Genomic DNA, 16,343 nt, shown 5'->3' with positions numbered 1-16,343 from the left:
TATTAAGAGATTGTTTCTGGTAGCACAAAGCATAGAAGAAATAATAATGTTTGATCTGAAGTTCCTTTAAAGGGAGCATAATTTACATTCATCTATACTTCCTGAAGAAATATAATCATATTTGTTATACCTCTGCTAAAGCAATGCCATGGTACCAACATGTTGTCTTAAATAGACTTTGGTACAAGAATTTCTTAGATCAGCCAGTAATCATGATTACATTGGACCAAAGACCATTCAAAATGTACTTGGAAAAATTTTAGTATCCATCAGAATTCTATTCTTTAATATGAAATAAATTGAGCAATTTTCTCGGAAGAGTGGAGCCTCTACCCAGACAAAGTTTATGGTGCCTTCCATACTTTACTGAATTTGATTAGGTAATTTTATCTCTGAATGTCTTTTTCTTTATTGATCAATGAAGAAAGCACAGGTCTTAATAAAGGCAAACTGATTTTCTTTGTATTGTATTTTATCTGGTGTCATATAACTTGAGGATGTAGGATGTAATTGATGTAAACATCCTAAAAGAAGAACTGCATATTTAGACTTCGTGATATTCTCTAATTTCAGCAAGCCAATGGCTTTCTGACTAGCTTAAGATGAAGGTAGAATTAAAGGGGAAAAGGCTAAGCTTCACAATACTATTTAAGATGTAATATCAACAGAAACTACCACGTTCTCATATAATTAGAAAGCACATTCAGAGATTCTCTACCTTACAGCCAGTGATGAGTCAAAAAGATGAGAAATTGTAATTATGTTCAGATAGGCCCCCAAGTTTGAGAATACATTCTAAATAGGCAGATTTTTCTGGAAGGCTTTCAAGAAGTGGAGCTGGAGTCAGTGGGAGTCCTTTGTATTGATGACAAACTTGGGGTTGCCTGGGAAAACAGAAGTCTGATTCAACTGGTGTCAAATAGTTCTTAGGCCTGAGATTCTACAAGACCTACTTCTGAAGCTGCACTGGGGTACCAGAGGGCTGATGAATGTGAAGTTGAACTATTTGGACAGTTTTATTTCCAGCATTCCTTTGGGAAAGTTTTGGTGGGGTCAGAACCTCCCCTTCCTTGACAGGCCTCATATTCTAGCTGTAGCTGCAGGAGCCAGAGCAGAACTGCCCCGAAGCCTGTGCCTTTTGATATTTTTTCTTGATGAACCAATTCTCTCCTTCCTGGGACTCGATGGTGTTTTCTGTTTCCATTTTCACTTTCAGAGAAAACAAAGACTACCCTCCTCAGGTTCCAAAGAGTTAGCCTCTCTTTCTTATGCGAAGGTCTTGCATTATCTGTGGGCTTTCTGGATACTGTCCTTATATCTGTTGTGAAGCTATTAAGCCTAGAGGCAAAGACTTGATTTGGACATAAGAAAGACAGGTGTTGTGTAAGCTTCCCCTTCAGGCAGCTTGTGCAGGAGGCTTCCCTCCTGATGATCTCAAACACCCACCCACTGTTATTCCCATTTTAAACCTCTCTGGATCAGAGAACAGTGTACTCTGCTGATGTAACTAGTACTTACTGAAACAAATAAAACAGACAGGATCACTGAATGCCAAAGATACACTAATCTGTTTACACCACCCACTCTCAACTCTCAAGAGTGCTGTAAATATTGGGTTTTCTGTTTGGGGGATTGAGATAGTTATCTAATGAAAGAAAAATCAAAGCAAGATCCTGAACCTGTTGTTGCTGGAACTGCAGCCTCAGGCCTGCCCAGATGTCCACACAGTAACTATACATTATTCTATACATTCTGTAGGCCTAACAGTGTTTTCCTCCAATTGAGCCACCTGAGATATTTACTCTAAATGCTGCTGCATTTGATCTTCAAATATGAGATTGTTTTAGGTCTCAGGTCTGTCTTTTGAAGTTTGAGCAAAAGGTTCGGGTGCTTTGTAACAAGTATGTGGTGTTTTCTAAACCAGATTGCTTTTCCTAAGATTAGGAGGCCAAATAAAATTAAACAATAGAAGGAGGAAGCTGGTGGCATAAGCAGAAACAATTAAAGTTATCTGGGATTAAATAAATATCATTTTGCAGGGTAATACTGTATTTTTATAATGTGTTTACTCTTTTTTGATATAAAGGGATTTGATTTTATATATTTTTCTGTTCTTAATATCACAGTAGTTGGTTCCCAGCCTTCTCAAATAAGATACTCTCGTTTCTCAACAAAACAGTTCTTAAGCCTTCACCTGAATCTATTATTACTAAATGTACCTCTATCATGGTCATTTGAATATAGAACAAAATAAAAGCTTCCCAGAATTTAGTTACACATGTATTAAATAGCACACTTTATTATAACAGCATCCACATACATTTAAAAACAGCAGTGCATTGTCTACAAATACATAATATTTATTCAGTCTAAAAACAATGCTCAATGCAGGTATAGATACATGGACCTTTCAGATTATCTATGGACCACAGGTAAGAGATGACTCATCCGGAAGGACCAAAGTTTATACTCAGTGCTGCAACGTCTGTGAGATGATACATTCCTTCTGCTATCTTTGGTTTTTAAAAAGCAATTTGTTTTGTCCTTGAAAAAAAGATTATGCTAATTTTGTTAATCTGATAAATGCCCTGAGGCGTGAGATCTGTTTCCTAATTAAATAGTACTTTACAGCAAATCTAGAGCAAGACTGAGGGGAACGACAGTTACCAGTTCTGAAGGCCATAGTGAAAATGTCCCATCTCAACAATAAAAATTGGATTTAATTAAAATAGAACTAAATTATGATTATATCTGTCTGCAACATGATTAATAATACCGTTAACTTATGGGTGCTTTTGATTTAAAAAGAGGCCCGCATAGAACCTGTGGACAATGAGGAAAACAGCCCATGTGAATGAGTGGGATCACCTTAGGGCTTTCCAGGAAACAAGCTACCTTTTTGCTATTATGTGTGGAAACTAAGGGACAGCTAAGCCTGCTGATTGAATTAGAGGCAGACTAGTTCTCAAGGGACCTGTTTTTTTTTTGTTGTTGTTTTTATTTTTATTATTTTATTTTATTTTTTTAACACACATACACACAACCAAATAGATACAGGATAACATTTTGTTTAAGCATTTTTCTGGTAAACATTAAGAAGACATTTCCTAACGCCTATTAAGAAGTGGGAAGGTGGGGAAGGAAACATTTTTTTCTTTTTTCTTTTTTTTTAAATTTTTTATTTTTTTTATTATTATACTTTAAATTCTAGGGTACATGTGCACAACGCGCAGGTTTGTTACATATGTATACCTGTGCCATGTTGATGTGCCGCACCCATCAGCTCTTCAGCACCCATCAACTCGTCATTTACATCAGGTATAACTCCCAATGCAATCCCTCCCCCCTCCCCCCTCCCCGTAATTGGCCCCCGTGTGTGATGTTCCCCTTCCCGAGTCCAGGTGATCTCCTTGTCAGTTCCCACCTATGAGTGAGAACATGCGGTGTTTGGTTTTCTGTTCTTGCGATAGTTTGCTGAGAATGATGGTTTCATTTTTTTCATTGCAATTTAAAATGATGCAAATCACTGAGTTGGATGTTGTATGTAGTAAGACATTCTTAAGGAGGGCAAATAAGTTTTATATTTGCCTTTCTAGAAGAGGCATATTGAATGCATAAAGAGAAACAAAGTGTGTATAGTGGTAGATGAGGGGGCTGTTGAGAAATATTAAGTGAGGGATGAGCTTACCTAGAGTTTTAAGCTCAGAACAACTGCGGATTCTGGCAGTGATTCTGGCTGGCTGGTTGACTACTTGTTCTCGCCAGGAACGCCACTGGTCTGTTCTTTAGTTTGTTCACTTCAGAAAAGAGTCAGCTATTCCAACAACATAGTGTGGAAGTCAATGAGACAATTTTTTAAAACTTTACAAGTACTTATACAGTCTCAGATAAAGTGTAAAGCATATATTTGAAAGAAATATTAACTTTGATATAATAGAGATGACTTTTTTCCCTAGAAAATTAAAAATGCAGTGTAGGTTATCAGATATATGGAGGAACCACCTATTTCCCAAATAATGAGGTCAACACTTTTAACTGTTTTATCTATTTTAGAGCCTTTATATCCAAAATTTTCTATAATCAATATCAGACTTTTACACTCATGTGTACTTATCTGTCTCACTTTACATTTCAAGATTATAAAATATGAAATGTCAAAACATTGCCTTCATCATAAATGGTGCTCACATATAATTTTTGAAGTATTCGTTCTTATATTCTCAAGATGATTAAATAAACCATTATTTAAACTACTAATCATTTCCTACATTTTTTCCAAACAAAAACTAGAATATAGTCTATTTCACACCTCCACTTCAAGAAAAAAAATATTCCTTTTAATGTCACACATGTGTTATTATTATGCTACTTTCTCTGTCATTTTACTGAGTACAGAGAAAAAGCAGACTTCTTAAAAAAAAAAAAAAAGAAACAATTATTTCCTGATTTAAGGATTACCACCGTTGTTATTAATAGAAGGCTATGGTAAGGTACCACCATATGCTAAAAGTTATACAGAAAAGAAGCTAAGTCCAGAAGTAAGATCAGAGTTATTACAATAGGACAGAATTTGGGGTGTATGCCACAGTACATCTCATTATTTTCTTATTCAGGGAGAAACTCCATATGTCTGGTTTTCTGTGGGTGCCATGAAGATGAGAGTTGATACGGCTGGGAGACTGCTGGCACCCTAAGACTTTTCTTCACCAAGGCTCAATGAGTAGAGGTCTTTGTCTCAGTAACTGCTGCTTTGTCTCAATCATAATCTTGTTCCTAATGTTCCTAGTGTGAAAATCCCAAACTAGTTGCTGTGAATCAGGGCCTTTATGTGAATTGTGATCCACTGTATGTGTGAGAAATTATTCATTGAAATGTTTTTAAAAAAATCAAAAGCTACGAAGCTCATAAATTGACCATGAGTCCGAGTTTTTCTGTCATCTGCTTTTTTATGTTCCTTATAGGTACCCTGTGTGATCACGCCACCCTGGTCATGGGAAATACTTGCATATGAGAATGGGCAACTGAGAGGATCTATTTTATAATCCCACAACACAACGAGAGTAGCTTTGTATGTGGTTCTTAATTTGTCCCAAGGACAATAGCCATTATTTTGGTTGTTCATATGTAACTAAAATTTTTTTTAAAAAAGTTTTCCTACATCAGTTGGGAGTTTTTCAAAAGTGTGTGTGTGTGTGTGTGTGTGTGTGTGTGTGTGTCAGAGAGAGACAGAGAGGGAGAGGGAGAGAGCGCAAGGGAGAAAAAGAGCTTTGTGAAATCTTAGACCTAAATGAAAACAGCTATTTCTACAACAAACTGGCTTTTCTCCTCAACAACTTTTCTCAGGGTCAATATTTCCTTCCTTGGCTCGGGATGGAATCACTGGCTGCAGCTCCAGTGGCATCCCGTGGTAACTACAGCTCTTGGTGTTCCTTTTGTAAGAGGCGGTATGGGGTGCTGGAGCAAAGGCCTACAGCAGAGACAGCAGTTAAATTACATTGAGCTAGGTTTGCATATGTTTTATATGTATTTTATCCTGTGTGCATGATCTATCTGCAAATAAATCCATCTCTATTTTATTCATAGTTCTAATGGCAAGTCTGTGTCATGGTCTGAACCAGGTGGAGGACAGGTGTCCAAGGGACAGCACATGTGGCAGCGCCTCTCTGTGCACGTGAAGACTAATGAGACGGCCTGCAACCAAACAGCCGTCATCAAGCCCCTCACTAAAAGTTACCAAGGCTCTGGCAAGAGCCTTACCTTTTCAGATACCAGCACCAAGACCCTTTACAACGTAGAGGAGGAGGAGGATGCCCAGCCGGTTCGCTTTAGCCCTCCTGGCAGCCCTTCCATGGTGGTGCACAGGCGCGTGCCAAGCACGGCGACCACTCCGCCTCTGCCGCCCCACCTGACCTCAGAGGAGACTCCCCTCTTCCTGGCTGACCCAGCCCCCTCCAAGGGCTTGCCCCCTCTTCTCCAGCAGCAGCAGCAGCAGCCCCCTCCACAGCAGAAATCGCTGATGGACCAGCTCCAGGGAGTGGTCAGCAACTTCAGCACTGCGATCCCGGATTTTCACGCGGTGCTGGCAGGCCCCGGGGGTCCCGGGAACGGGCTGCGGTCCCTGTACCAGCCCCCGCCACCCCCGCAGCACCTGCAGATGCTGCCACTGCAGCTGAGCACCTTCGAGGAGGAGCTGGTCTCCCCGCCCGCGGACGACGACGACGACAGCGAGAGGTTTAAGCTCCTTCAGGAGTACGTGTATGAGCACGAGCGGGAAGGGAACACGGAAGAAGACGAACTGGAAGAGGAGGAGGAGGACCTGCAGGCGGCCAGCAAACTGACCCCGGAGGATTCGCCTGCGCTGACGCCTCCGTCGCCTTTTCGCGACTCGGTGGCCTCGGGCAGCTCGGTGCCCAGCTCCCCCGTGTCCGAGTCGGTGCTCTGCACCCCTCCCAACGTGTCCTACGCCTCCGTCATTCTGCGGGACTACAAGCAAAGCTCTTCCACCCTGTAGGGGGGAAGGGTCCACGTAGAAAAGCAAGACAAGCCAGAGAGCTCCTACACCTCCAGAGATGTGCGAACAGCTGCGGGGAGAAACCTGGGAGTGGGGGACCTCGCCGGGAGGAGAGGAGGAGACCGCTGCTGCTGCTGCCGCCTTAAGTAGGAAGAGAGGGAAGGACACCAAGCAAAAAATGCTCCAGGTCAGGATTCGGATTCTTGAATTACTCAAAGCCTTCTCTGGGAAGAAAGGGAATTCTGACAAAGCACAATTCCGTATGGTATATAACTTTTATCACAAATCAATAAATAATGACATCACAAACATAATCTCCTCTTTTGCACAATTGTGCATAGATATATATATGCCCACACACACTGGGCCATGCTTGCTAAGGAACAGCCTACGTGGACATGCCAGTCGGATCATGAGTTCACCTGATGGCATTCGGAGTGAGTTGGTGGAGCCGGACAGAGCAGGTGCGCGGAGGGGAAGGGCCAGGCCAGACCCATCCCAAACGGATGATGGGATGATGGGACAGCAGCTCCTTGCTCAGAAACCCTTCTCTCCGCTGGGCTGACTAGACTCCTCATCTTCAGGAGACTCAGGAACGGAGCCGCACAGGGGTCTCTCTTCATCCACCGCAACCCATCCAGTGCCAGCTTTGAGACTGCACTTGAAGAAAGGTGCATGAACCCCCTGCTGCTCTGCGGACGTCCTTTATTTAGGAAAACAGGAATAAGAGCAAAATTATCACCAAAAAGTGCTTCATCAGGCGTGCTACAGGAGGAAGGAGCTAGAAATAGGACAATCCATCAGCATGGGACTTTGGGAAAAAAAACAACAACACATGATCAGCTTCTCATGTTCCATATTCACTTATTGGCGATTTGGGGAAAAGGCCAGAAGAAGAGATTATTTCGAGAGTGGCGGGAACCCTTTTGTGGATTAACTTGTGTTTGTGCCAAGCGGGCTTTCCATTGACCTTCAGTTAAAGAACAAACCATGTGGCAAAATTGTTACCCTTCCACTTACTGTAGCAAATAATACCTACCAGTTGAACTTCTAAGATGCGTATATGTACAATTTGGTGCCATTATTTCTCCTAAGTATTACAGAAACAAATCCATCTTTGAATCTAATGGTGTACTCATAGCAACTATTACTGGTTTAAATGACAAATAATTCTATCCTATTGTCACTGAAGTCCTTGTAACTAGCGGGTGAATGTGTTCCTGTGTTCTTGTATATGTGCGATCGTAAAATTTGTGCAATGTAATGTCAAATGTCAACCTAGTAGTCAATCTAACTGCAATTAGAAATTGTGTTTTGAATATACTATATATATTTTTTATGTTCCAATAATGTTTTATACATCATTGTCATCAATATCCACAGAAGCTCTTTGAAGGTTTGAATACTATAGCTCAATGTTTTCATATGCGACTTGGATGGACATTTTTCTTCTAAGATGGAACTTATTTTTCAGATATTTTCTGATGTGGCGACATGTTATTAATGAAGTGGTTTGAAAATTTGTTATATTAAAAGTGCACAAAAACTGAGAGTGAAAATAAACGGTACATTTTATAAGCTTGCACACATTATTAAAACATAAGATTGAACAAAGCATTTAGATTATTCCAGGTTATATTAGGTTTTTTTAAAAGATTTTCCACAGCTACTTGAGCGTCTAACATACAGTAACATCTAACTCAGCTCATAATTTGTAAAATCTTTATCAATCACATTTTGCCTTCTTTTAATTTTTATGTTCATGGACTTTTATCCTGTGTCTTTGCTGTCATAACTTTTTGTTTCTGTTATTTGCTGTTGTGTAATATCCATTGACATGTAATCCACTTATTCCATCTTTACCATCCCTGTTTACCCCCAATAAAAGGATTTTTCTTGCTGTTTTGATTTCTTCTATTATTTGTGGAATGAATTCAAACCCCCTTAAATATCTTTGTTTATGCCTTATGTTCAGTCATATTTTAATATGCTTCCTTCATATTGAAGCTTCTGATTTCTCAGCCAAAAATCATCTTAGAATCTTTAAATATCCAGTGCATCATTTGTTCAGAATTTAACATCCACTCCAATGTTGGAGGATTGTATTTCTTATACTTCTACTGCCAAGTTTAGTCAGTTCCACACCAAAAATGAACTGCATTTCCTTTAAAAATTATTTTAAAACACCTTTATTGTAAAGATCTCATGACTGAGATGTGGACTTCGGTTCCATGTTTTCATTGTAAGAAAGCAGACAGAGGAAAATCAATGGCTCCAGTGATTAATAGATGGGTTTTTAGTAATTGACAAATTCATGAGGGAAAGCATATGATCTCTATTAGTGAATCATATTTATTTTTTACTCTTAATGCCACTAAAATACATCTCTAATATCACAGGGCTTGTGCATTCAGATTTTGTAAAAATTAGAATAGATAAGGAAAACAACTTATATTCAAGTATAAGATGATATTAGGTTGGTCTAAGACATTTGGTGAACATGTTCATTCAACTGTGATCACTTTATTACTCTGAATGCCTATGATTATTGTGATTACGGGGTCTCCTGAATAAATAGAGTATTAGTCCTTATGTCATCATTGTTCAAAATTGGAGACGTACACAAACATACCCTAGACCAAGAGGGCCAAAACTCTTCACCTTAATGTATGTGCTGATACAAGTTGTTCAGCTTCTTGTAAACGTGTTTTCCTTTGGCTTGTTACTGCCTTTTGTCAAATAATCTTGATAAAGCTGTATAATAAATATTTTCTATGTATTAAATGTGTATGTTCTTTCTCTGTAGTCTGTGAGAGTTATAATAATAGAAATAGACTAGTAGAAGAAACAATTCCAAGGTTTTGATTTGACTCAGAACGTGTCTTCTGGGAGAAAGCTGGAGAATGCCACACAAGATCTACAGATCAAGTAGGTGAGAAGTACAATTTGACCATGAAGAAGTGGTAGCTCATGTTATAGCAGTTTTAAATGAACTCCAAAATTAAAATTTGCAGTGCCCTTGGGAGATATTGTCATTCGTCTTTTTGATGAGGGTGTGAGGCTGAACAAACTCCTGGCATTCTAGTGGAGCTCTGGGGGCAAAGGCATCCAATGGTCCCGGCTTTGTTTTATTCACACCCTGCAAGGCTTTTCTTTCCATGGTTCACACTTTAGGGGGACCTCGTTTCCAATCTTACTGCTTCTCTTCTGTTCACCCTAAGTTCTACTCCTCTACATTTCAACAGACACTTCATTGGTTCCCAAACAAAGGAGTCTCTGTTATTCACATTTTCTGCTATGAGATTCCTGCAAAGTAAGGCATTTCCCAAGTATCACTCAAAAAGAGAATGTGATGGTACAAAGACCACACCATGAGATTCGTTATGCGTTTTGATGGCAGGAGCAAGCACCATACAGGAAGTCTAATGTTGAAGAACCAGAAACAGGGGCTGGGACACCAGAGGTTTCTTCAATGTGCCTAAAAGATGGAATAATAAATTATGAAATGTTTGTGTCTCAAGAGGAAAAGTCATAAGAGAGAGAATGAGAAACAAAAATAGGAAAGAAAAATGATAGAGAAGAAAAAGAAAAATGTTGAAGATCCATAGTCCAAAGACATATCCAAATGTCATGGTAGGTCACAAAGGACTCCATTTGGGAGAGTCCAGAAGCTTTCCTTGGACAATATGGAAGGCATTTGGAGAGGCAAGGATTAGGGTCCAGATGCCATAAATGATGTATGAGTAACTGCCCCATGATTTCTACAGAGAATGCCCTGTGAGGGAATCAAAGAGAAGGGAAGCAACACTTTTATAACCTGCTGTGTTCCAGCCACTGTGTGCTAGGTTCTTTGAATTCATTCTCATTTAATCTTTCCATTACTGCTGTCATATAGAAACTTTAGATAACTGAACTAACGCACCTCAAATTTCTCAGCTAGTAAGTAGCCCAACAGGGCTTCCATCCTCATTTTCATCCAATATAGAGCCTGTTAATTCATGTTCCTCTCCAGAGCCCAGGGAAGAATGAAGGACATGGTTCCTTTGTGCTTGGGATCAATTTTTCTTTCTGATTTCTGAATTCAGGGCAAAGCACATTTTCAATAAAGGTTTGTTGAGAAAGTATTATAGAAAATGAATGTTATAATACCATATAGTTTTCCCAGCTCAATTCCCTGAACATTTATTCCAAGATCCTTATGGGGTCCAGAGCTCTATATTTCCACCTACTAATTCTAACTCTGCCAGCTGGAACAACACATGTTTTCATCATGAAAAGCAAGCTCTCCTTTTGGCATCAGAAAGAGCTGGCCCATGGACAGCAGGTCCCCCTTTCCTGCAGAGTCCATTGAGCCCAACCAGAGATCAGTGTTGGGTGTGGAAGACAGTGTCCTCTGCAGAAGAACTGCAGGTAAGACATAAACTACTGAAGTGGGATATCAGTTCAAGTGAAGGCAACATAAATCACCCATGGGAAAAGCAGGGGCAGGTTTCCTTTCTTAAAGAAGTATCTGTCTTCAGACACAGGCAAACAAAACCAATTATCAGGAGTTGGAGAAACATGAGTGAGAGGAAGAGCTTTGGTAAGGACTTGAACTAATAACACCAGAAACCTTGATTTTGGGCTTGATTTTCCCAGGGCAGCCTCAGAAGAAAGACTTATTAGTTAATAAACAAGAGAAATGAAGCTTAAGAATGAAGATCATAAAAACTGAAAAGGAAAATAGTGACAGAGGCTTAGAGTTGGAAGTAAACTTAAAAGTCATTTAAAATAAACTTTCACCCTGTTTAGGATTCCATTCTCCTGTGTTCTGTTCCTCTTCCTAGACAGCAAGAAGCCACCACTGATGGGCTGGACTGGGTACAGGGCCAACTACCTGCACTTGCTGTGCCAAAGGAGAAGGCAGAGAGCCTTAGACACTGGGAGAAGAAGTCCAAAACCACATTGTTAAACCATAATGCTGGTCAGAGGGCAGAACTCAGGCCCAAATCCAGAATGGAGGCATGACAGGAACCAGGGAATCTACAAGGAAAAATCATCAAGGCAGGCAACAGGGTGGTAGGCTATGAAATTCTGCAGATAAAATGCTAGTGACAAAAATGAGCTTTTCAGAGGATTACATATGTAACCAGAGTTTATTTTAAGGGTCAGGATAGATTTAGGTGACTTTTTTTCACCTCTGCCTAAGTATTTCCAGAGACTAGAATCTTATATTTGATAAGGGAAAGCTTTACTTGTTAGAAAATTCTTTCCTTTCCTGAGTTGAATATTGCTTTTCTCTAATTTTTCCTTAGTTCTGTCTTTTAGAAAAACACTGAACAAATTTAGTCCACTGTGCACATGACTTCCCTTCAGCTACTTGAATACAGTGATTATGTCATTCTTTAGCAGTTTATTCTTCAAGCCAAATAGCTTCACTTCTTTCCATTGTTAGCTTTGTTATTGTTTTCCTAATCTCCTAATCAGGCCATGATCATATCCCAATTTTTGAATATGCTTTAAGAACATATTGTATCCAGAACTGGACACAATACCACACATATACTTTGACTCTCTTTAATCATTATTCTCCTATTTCTGCCTAAATTTGTGTTAACTTTGTTCGCAGTCTTGCCACATTTTGAGTTCATGCTTACCTCAGAGCCAGCTATAACCCTTAAGCCATTTTTATATGAATTGCAAAAAATGGATATGAATATGAATCTTTTCTTAAGTTGAATTTCTCCAGAAAGAGACCCTGAGAGGGGGACTTTCCCACAAGTTGTGTACTGGGGAAGCAATCCCTGGAAGCTCTGGTAGAAGAGCAGGCAACAGAGAAAGCAAACAATATGCAGGCAATAAAATGACATTACCATGCAGGGTTGCCACCATGGGAAACAGGAGTTCAGTCCTGCTGGGAACTCTGGGAGATAGAGGAGAACCTGCCTCACAAGTGTCCCTACTCCCTCTGGGGCAAGAGAATTCAGGGTAGCAATTGGAGCAATTCCTGTCAATCATGGTTGAACGTTGCTGGGGAGGGAGGTACATGTCAAATTCTAGTTACTCCCTGTGTGTCCCAAGTGCAGGCTCCTGTCTCCAGAGAAAGCCCTCAGGGAAAGAGTTGCAGATGCTAGAGGTTGGACATTTTAATGTTGGTTTGTGTGAGGAAGGTAGGCACCAAGGGGATGTGGTCAGAACAACAGAGTACCAGCTACAGATGTGATTATGGAGAGAAAGAAAGGTGGAGGCAGGGGGGCACAGAGAGAGAGAAAGAGAGAAAGTGGGAGGATATTTCCACACACGTAGATAACACTACAGATAAAGACTTGAAAACAAAGACCTGAAGAAGTCAAAGTAAAGGTATATCGAAACACTTGTAGTGGGAACAGGCACTTCTAGAATCACCCACAAAGACTACTATTTCTTCATAGCAAGGAAAATCACAAAAGAAAATTAAAGTGAAACTTGCTTTAAATAAGTGTGTTGTTAGATTCTGGATTACTTCCATGCAATGATTCTTTAAATTTAGTATTATTCTATTAGAAAAGTAATAAAACACATTGTAGAAAATTGGGAATTAAAGAAAAAACCTATAGTCATATGATCCAAATAGATTTTATTTTTCCTTCCAGTGACTTTCATGTAAGTTTCATTTTAACAGTTAGAATCAGCTTTCATTTATATTAGGTTCATGCAAAGGTAATTGTAGTTTGCAGTTTTTGCTTTTACTTTTAATGGTAAAACTCAGTTACCTTGGCACCAACCTGATAATTGGATTTCCTGCTTTTTTTTTTTTTTTTTCATTTAGCATTATGACCAACAGCAGGAGTTTCTACTTGATCAGATCTGAGGAATCACTTGTTTATGGAATTAGACAAGTCTCCATCTCCCACAGAATCAGGAAACCTTTGGGAAATAATTAATACCTGGTTCCTAACTGAGGTTCAAATATATAGCACCATAACCAACAGGTGGTAGTATCCTGGGGAAACTAGGTTATGGAGAAAGGCAACAGATGGTGTGAAAGAAGGAGAAAAAAAGAGTTATGAGAAATAAATGAGAGATCTCATTTCTACAAAAAAAAAAAAAAAAAAAAAAAAAAAAAAAAAAAAAAGCCAGGCGCAGTAGCACACCTATAGTCCCAGTTACTCTGGAGGCTGATATGGCATGGGAGGATCCATTGAGCCCCAGGAGCATGAGGCAGCAGCGAGCCATGATCACACCACTATGCTGCAGCCTAAGTGAAGTGACAGGACAAGACCCAAAAGAGGAAAGGAAGGGAAGGGAAGGGAAGGGAAGGGAAGGGAAGGGAAGGGAGAAGAAAAGGAAGGAAATAAAAGAAGGAGAAGGAGAGGGAGAGCGAGAAGGAGAAGAAGAAAGCATGATATCTGGGTAAAAATCAGCCACAAGGCTTGGGTGGTGAGTGGACAGAAGCAAAAATTAAACTCATTAGATCCTGGAGCAGGGATTAAACCAATCAGAATCTACCACACTCAGCAACAGAGAAGGCTGTGTGGCTCAATAGTAAGAACGTATCATGGGGTGTCAATAACGAAGTCAGAAGCAGAGGGTACCTGAGTACATGAGCTCTTAATGACAGCAAGGAAGAGAACCTCATAGGACATAAGATGTCAATGCTGTATAAGCATTTCCTCATGGCCAACTCAAGCCAGGAATAGATGGCTAGGTGCCTGTGGACAGATGCATGGAACAGCCATATGAGCAATAAAGTATCCATAGGCAAGAGCAAAAACAGCATAAAATTAGCAGCTGAAACAAAGATGGCAGAGATACAGGCAGTATGCAAATTATATGAAGGCCAACACTCTTCCTTCTCCAAAGACTTAGCACAATTGAGACATGCCATGGGCTTTGCCATGTGGCACACAGGGAGCTTGGGTAAATCATTAAAGTGACTTGCTTAGTATTCATCAGCTAAAAGGTAAAGCATTGAAGGTATTTCTTACTGACATTAATAAAAACGCTCCATAAACTTCATTATGTGAATACATCTTAATTTATTTAATCATTTCCCTATTTCTAGACACTTTGATTATTATAGTTTTCTGAATTCTGTAAGTAGTATGAGAAATTATTTCATGTCAAAAGATTTTTCTATGTATAATATCATTTTAGGCTAGTTTCTGAGATTACTAGTTTATCAATTATTTAGAAATAATTATTATTTTGATTGTCAAACAATATATTTTTAGATCACAATTGACTTGGTAAAATCCTTTGAGATAGGACTTATTTTATAAATATGAAAACTGAGGCTCAAAAATATAAACTTGCCTAAGATCACAAGGCTAGTGAAGTATATCCATTGGATTGCAAAGCCCACACTCTTAACCACCATACTATGCTGAAAAGCTATGCTAAAAACACTATTCTGAAAGCTCTTGATAAAAATAAACACACTTAGTTTGAATAGCAAAATAATGGAAATGTTATACTGCTGACTGTAGAATCACCAGTTGGAAAGCGGGTATGAATTATCTCCCTAGGGACTTCAAGATTCTATGGAATTGGGGAAGTTTGTCTAACTACGTAAGTAGAATTACAACCACTCATTGACTTGCCATGGACAGCTACCACAAGAAAGCCCAATTCTACCTTTGAGTCACAGTTTAATTGTGGTAATTTATAGATATATTAGAAAAATACTTGAAATAAGAAGATTTGTAGTAATTGTCTTATGGTTCGGCAATTTAATAACATAACGTCATTCTAAAAGTAACATTTAAAAAATAGGTCATTATTACTACCAAAATATTTACTAAAGAATTTCAAAGTAAAAAAAAAACAGTTAGAGAGGAAATTACTCTATCCTCAAAAATGTGAAGATATTCATGAGTCAATGTAAAAATAGTCAGCTAAATTCCTATTGAGAACCAACCAAAAATTATAAAATTGAGACCAACATGGTGTGGGTATCAGTAAACCCCCAACATATTGGCTATATTTTAAAAATAAACTCAGTTCTTATTTTTTATAGACTAACCTCACTCAGAATTAGCATGTCTAAATATTTCGTTCACTAAGATGGTACATCTGATTTAGGGGGAAATCCATAATAAAAGAAACCTAGGTTAGAAATACTTAGCTGCTCTAAAAGTTAGCTGTTTGGTCGTGGGTAAATCACTTGACTCCTTTAATCCTCAGCATTTTTATCTCTAAAATAATGAGTTGATTATGTAAAATAATAATAAGTGCATTCAGGACTTATTGTGCGCCCCTATGTGTCTAGCATTATATCTTTGATGTTGTTTAATCCATATAGCTGAGTGAAGTAGGTATGAAGTGCTGTATTAACGGAATAGACTAAGCTAGGAGGGAGGGAAGATTGAAGGAAGGAAGGAAGGAAGGAAGGAAGGAAGGAAGGAAGGAAGGAAGGAAGGAAGGAAGGAAGGAAGGAAGGAAGGAAATGAAATCTCAGTGCCTTAATAAAATAACGTTTATTTCATGCTTACATAAAGTTACATGCAAGTTGATCTACCTTCTTTCATGCAGTAGCAACCCCAGCTGGACTCTGCAGTTTCTAAGTCACTACACAGGGCAATTGCATGAGCTGGAGGCTTGTGCAGGATGCTTGTAAAGACCAGAACCGGCAGTGGAGGAATTCACTTCACTTCCACCAACACTTCCTGGGTGGAGCTCAGTCATGTATCTTCTGAAACTTAATGGTAAGGGAGGCTAAGAAATATAGTCACCCTAATGTCTAACATCATAAATGGTGAACACAGTTCACTGCCTCTGCCATAGTTATTTGACCCAATCTATATATAAAAAGACTGGGGCTTAGATATACTAAGTATTTTGCCTAGGGTCATACAGTTAATAAGTGATGATT

General features: G+C 39.2%; 2 protein-coding genes across 2 annotated transcripts in view; both read left to right on the top strand.

The window, feature by feature from the left end:
* The window catches only part of GRM1 (glutamate receptor, metabotropic 1), a 285,034-nt gene extending 275,742 nt beyond the window's left edge, over window positions 1-9,292 (top strand). Inside the window, exon 7 of the mRNA XM_011974448.1 lies at window positions 5,584-9,292. Coding sequence (XP_011829838.1) covers window positions 5,584-6,511 — 928 coding nt within the window. The 3' untranslated portion in view covers window positions 6,512-9,292. The remainder of the gene's footprint in view (window positions 1-5,583) is intronic.
* RAB32 (RAB32, member RAS oncogene family) overlaps window positions 6,570-16,343 on the top strand; it is a 113,926-nt gene continuing 104,152 nt past the window's right edge. The window contains exons 1-2 of the mRNA XM_011974449.1: window positions 6,570-6,771; window positions 10,704-10,921. Of these exons, the coding sequence (XP_011829839.1) occupies window positions 6,570-6,771; window positions 10,704-10,921 (420 nt within the window). The remainder of the gene's footprint in view (window positions 6,772-10,703; window positions 10,922-16,343) is intronic.

This window comes from Mandrillus leucophaeus, unplaced genomic scaffold (genome assembly GCF_000951045.1).
Source record: "Mandrillus leucophaeus isolate KB7577 unplaced genomic scaffold, Mleu.le_1.0 Scaffold1451, whole genome shotgun sequence".
Lineage (NCBI taxonomy): Eukaryota > Metazoa > Chordata > Mammalia > Primates > Cercopithecidae > Mandrillus > Mandrillus leucophaeus.
Note: the sequence above shows the minus strand (reverse complement) of the source record. Positions and strands in the feature narration are given on the sequence as shown.